This window comes from Seriola lalandi, unplaced genomic scaffold (genome assembly GCF_002814215.2).
Source record: "Seriola lalandi dorsalis isolate HSWRI2012SDOR001 ecotype SW California unplaced genomic scaffold, Sedor1 jcf7180002049758, whole genome shotgun sequence".
NCBI lineage: Eukaryota > Metazoa > Chordata > Actinopteri > Carangiformes > Carangidae > Seriola > Seriola lalandi.
In genome coordinates, this window is record NW_019520311.1 from 12,610 (window position 1) to 17,098 (window position 4,489).

Below are 4,489 nucleotides of genomic sequence, written 5' to 3' on the forward strand. Positions count from 1 at the left end.
GTGACTGTTACTGACTGTTACTGCCTGTTACTGCCTGTTGGTGACTGTTACTGCCTGTTACTGCCTGTTACTGCCTGTTGGTGACTGTTACTGACTGTTACTGACTGTTACTGACTGTAACTGACTGTTAGTGCCTGTTAGTGCCTGTTGGTGACTGTTACTGCCTGTTACTGCCTGTTGGTGACTGTTGGTGACTGTTGGTGACTGTTACTGACGGTTACTGACTGTTACTGACTGTTACTGACTGTAACTGACTGTTACTGACTGTTACTGCCTGTTACTGCCTGTTACTGACTGTTACTGACTGTTACTGACTGTAACTGACTGTTACTGACTGTTACTGCCTGTTACTGCCTGTTACTGCCTGTTACTGACTGTTACTGACTGTTACTGACTGTTGCTGACTGTTGGTGACTGTAACTGACTGTTACTGACTGTTACTGCCTGTTACTGCCTGTTACTGCCTGTTACTGCCTGTTACGGCCTGTTTTCCCGCCCATTCATGCTGATCGGGTTTGTTTAAATTAAAGGTGGTTGCTGCCTACGGCGCCGTCCCCTTTCCCATGATGCACGGCAGCTCGCTCCCTGACGCCCTAAGCGCCTGCACAGACGCTCTGCCCTGGAAACCTCTGTCGGCGTGCCCTGAGTCGGGCGACGGTCGATGTTACGCCCAGTGGGCGACGCTCAAAGGCTTCGAAGGCCAGCGACTCATCAGGTCAGAAATCGATCAATAAATACGTCACGTACCATTCATGTTTTATTTATAATAACTTTATTTATACATCACACACAGACAAGCAGCTGAAATATCTTAACGAGAAATGAGAAGTCAGACTTAAACAAACTGAACCTGGACTCGAGCTCTTGTTTTGAGTTTGACCGCCACACGTTTCTTAGCAACTCTATTATTGTATTGAAATTGAGGTTATTGATCAGTGAAGCTGCTGAAACACCTGAAGTCAACCGGCTGCAAATGAAGAGAAAAGCTGCAGTTTTATCTGCATTAAATAAATAATGAAGGAAGAAAATGACTAATGAAAGCATCATATTAGAAATGAAATCTGTTCTTCATGTGTTGCTGACTTGATGATTTTCCCTCCTTCAGCGATCTGGCTCCAGGGACTAAACCTCCCTCTCCTCTGCACAGCCTCCACAGTGGGGAGGACGTCCTGGCGTCCTACATCAGATCTTTCTATCCCACGTCTCCTCTGTGAGTCTCTACACTGATGAATGTTTTTAACTCTTTAATCCTCGACAGGACATGTATTTTAACCCCCCCCCCCCTGTTCTCTCAGCGCTCTGCGGCTGGTGGCGACTCCCAGTAAACTGACCCCGCCGTTCCCTCAGATCTTCCCTCAGTCCCTCGATGATCAGGGTTTCCTTCAGAGCCAGCCCCCCCCACTCGGCTGTGAGTTTATTTTTATTCTATTTTTATTTGCTATTCAAACATTTCTCTCTGTGTCTTGTTTAGTTTTGTGTCGATGAATAAACAAACAAACAAACAAAGGAAAAGTAGAAATGTCCAGCGAACCTGTCCGACGTCAGTCACATGAAGAATCATCGTCCTTGTACAATAAACATTAAAACAGTGTCCAGGAGTTTGTTTCTGTTGCACCATCACCACATCCATCATGACTGCAACCACCTCAGAGACGTCTCTTTCCAGATGCTAATAACATGTTGGAACGGACAGTACACAAAAATTAAAGATTGTGTTCATTCAGTCACTTGCAATGAGTGAAATCACAGAAACTTTCCCCATTTATCTTTGTCTTTTTGACCTGACCCAGTTCTGAAACCGGCTCCTGAAATAGTTCTGCAGCGTATCTGTTTGCCAGTCATGATACTGGAGTTAGCTGAAGGTTTTACCATATCTCGAAGGATTTGGAGTTTCAGAGTTTATAATCTATCCTGCTGTTTCTGTGATTTATTGGTGGATTGTGTCCCCCACCACCCCATTAAGATATTTTCTTCCATGGATGTGACAGTTATAAAGTTTCACTCTTCTCTCTGCAGCGCCGGCCTCTGTGGTTTCCTCCGTACCCGTCCTGACGTCCCTCCAGTCGGGGCCTGTTCTCGGCTCGTGGCTCTCGGAGCTGCATCGGGGCGCAAGCACCTTCGACATCCGCCGCGTGGCCCCCAGCTTCCTCTCCCAGGGGCCCGAAATGGCCGACTACGAGGAAGCCCTGGAGCAGCTGCGCCTGTTGTCGCGGTGTTACAGAGATGACAGTGGTGGCGTGATGCGCTCTTCCTCTGAAGAGGATGATGATGACTGACATGGACAGTAGACTGATGATACAGACACAGCTGTGCCTCTGGTTACTGAAGGAGCAGGACTGAATCACATGGTGACACATATGGAATGACATCTAAATCAATATTCAATAAACACATAAATAAGCTCTGAAATAAATAAATTAGGTAACAAAGGTCAAAATATATACATACATGTAAATATATAAATGAGTAAATAGCTATATAAATCAATAAATAAATTGCTTTTTGTTTTAAAAATGTTTCAGTGCTGTTGCTTTGGTCTGAATCTGAGATAACCACGCCCCCTCATTTGAATATAACATGCAAATAAAAAGAGCTGGGAAGTTAATGTGGTATTAAAAAATAAAAGTCTCCAGAAATAAGTATGAATGTCATTTTTAAAATACAAAGCAATTTTATGTATTTTTTTACTCACTGATATATTTATGTTTACATTTATTTATATAGTTTAACATTTTTTACCTAATTTACTTATTTAAGGATTTATTTCATAGCTGTATTTATTAAATATTGATTTAAATGGTATTCCATAAACAAAGAGGTTAAAGTTTCTTTTGAGTTGAAATAAACTGATAAAACGAAGATGCAGAAGAGGGACTATGAATGAATTAGACCTCTGACGTGGGACATGTCTAATATTGAGTGGAATTATGGATGTAGTAACGTGAATGTCAGGACGACGGTTACATTTTCTCAAATGTTTGTAATTAAATGTGTTTTATACTAAAATCACTGATTTATATAAATAGATGCAGTTTTCACACGAAGCTCTGACCATTCATTCATTTTGACTGATGAGCACAGACGTTCACACAGTGCAGTGTATGTCAACTAGAGTTCTCATTGGCTGAGTCAACTAAGGAAGTATTTCCCTGATCAAACAAATACTTAATATTTCTACTAAATATCAAAACTGAAATTAATCCAGTTGGCTAACCCTTTAACTGACACATAGCCACCATGTAATTGACCACTGCATCAGTTTGAAAGTAGAAAATGTTTTAATGTATGTAAAGAATGAGGCTGATGATTCTCTAATTTTCACTCTTTATTGTCGACAAATCTCAAAAACACCAAAACCAACAGTCCCCTAATCTGTAGCACTTACACCAAAGACCTTTTATTCCTACTGCAGACAAAAATAAAAAGTCCTAAAAAGTCATAGTATAGTAAGGCAGAAAAATGTGTGTATGGGTGTATTTGCATTTAAATGAAAGCATGCACAGTAACAGCTCAAAGAGTAAAACTGTAAGTATAGTATTGTGACGATCCCTCACCCAGGGAACTATGTGTGCCTATTTCTTTTTGTCGCTTTCTCCTTCAGGTACTCAGTACAGGGATCAGGATCAGCCTGATGCGATGCACCTGGACCCGGTGTGAAGCGTAACGGTTTCCCCATTCAGTCCTAACCCTCCTGGCACCCCAGATGAAAGCTGTGGCCTTTATTTTATTTATTGTTTTTTAGTTATTGGTCGGCCTACAACTCATTTTCCTTTGTGTAAATAAATTATTGGAATCTTACCTGCCAACTCATGTTGTCTCTCCTTTCTGGTTGTTCAGCCATTGAGCCAGGCTGTGACATAAGACATAAAAAGTCCTACTATAAGAAGTTATGAAAAAGTCATAGTAAGTTATAAAAAGTCATATTATAGTAAGTAAGGTATAAAAAGTCATACTATATTAAGGTATGAAAGTCATAGTATAGTAAGACACAAGAAGTCATAGTATAGTAAGTCATAAAAAGTCAGTGTAGCAATTCATTGATATATATAGTAAGGTATAAAAACTCATAGTAAATCATAAAAAGTCATAACAGCAAGATAAAAAATGTCATTGTATAGTAATTCATTTAAAGTCATAGTATCGTAAGGTACAAAAATTCATTGTAGAGTAAGGTGTAAAAATTCATAGTAATTCATAATAAGTCACACAATGAGTCACAAAAGGTCACAGTATGCCATAAAAAGTCATACGATAGTTATTTATAAAAAATCATAGTATCATAAGTCATCAAAAGTCACAGGATAGTAATTCATTCAAAAAAGTCATAAAACATAATTTTACAGTAAAGCATACAAATATATAGTATAGAAATGCATAAAAAGTCAAATTACGACCAGGCTTAAAATATAGTAAGGTATAAAAAGTCATATTATAGTGTGGCAGAAAAAGTCATACTATAGTAAGGCATAAAAAGTCATAAAAAGGTCAT

The 4,489-nt window shown here is 39.5% G+C and overlaps 1 protein-coding gene across 2 annotated transcripts in view; it reads left to right on the forward strand.

The window, feature by feature from the left end:
• msto1 (misato mitochondrial distribution and morphology regulator 1) overlaps positions 1–3,798 on the forward strand; it is a 9,937-nt gene extending 6,139 nt beyond the window's left edge. For both annotated transcript variants that reach the window (XM_023398713.2, XM_023398714.2), the window contains exons 11-14: positions 531–715; positions 1,106–1,210; positions 1,296–1,408; positions 2,017–3,798. In XM_023398713.2, coding sequence (XP_023254481.1) covers positions 531–715; positions 1,106–1,210; positions 1,296–1,408; positions 2,017–2,276 — 663 coding nt within the window. In that variant the 3' untranslated portion in view covers positions 2,277–3,798. The remainder of the gene's footprint in view (positions 1–530; positions 716–1,105; positions 1,211–1,295; positions 1,409–2,016) is intronic.
• Positions 3,799–4,489: the final 691 nt, after the last annotated feature.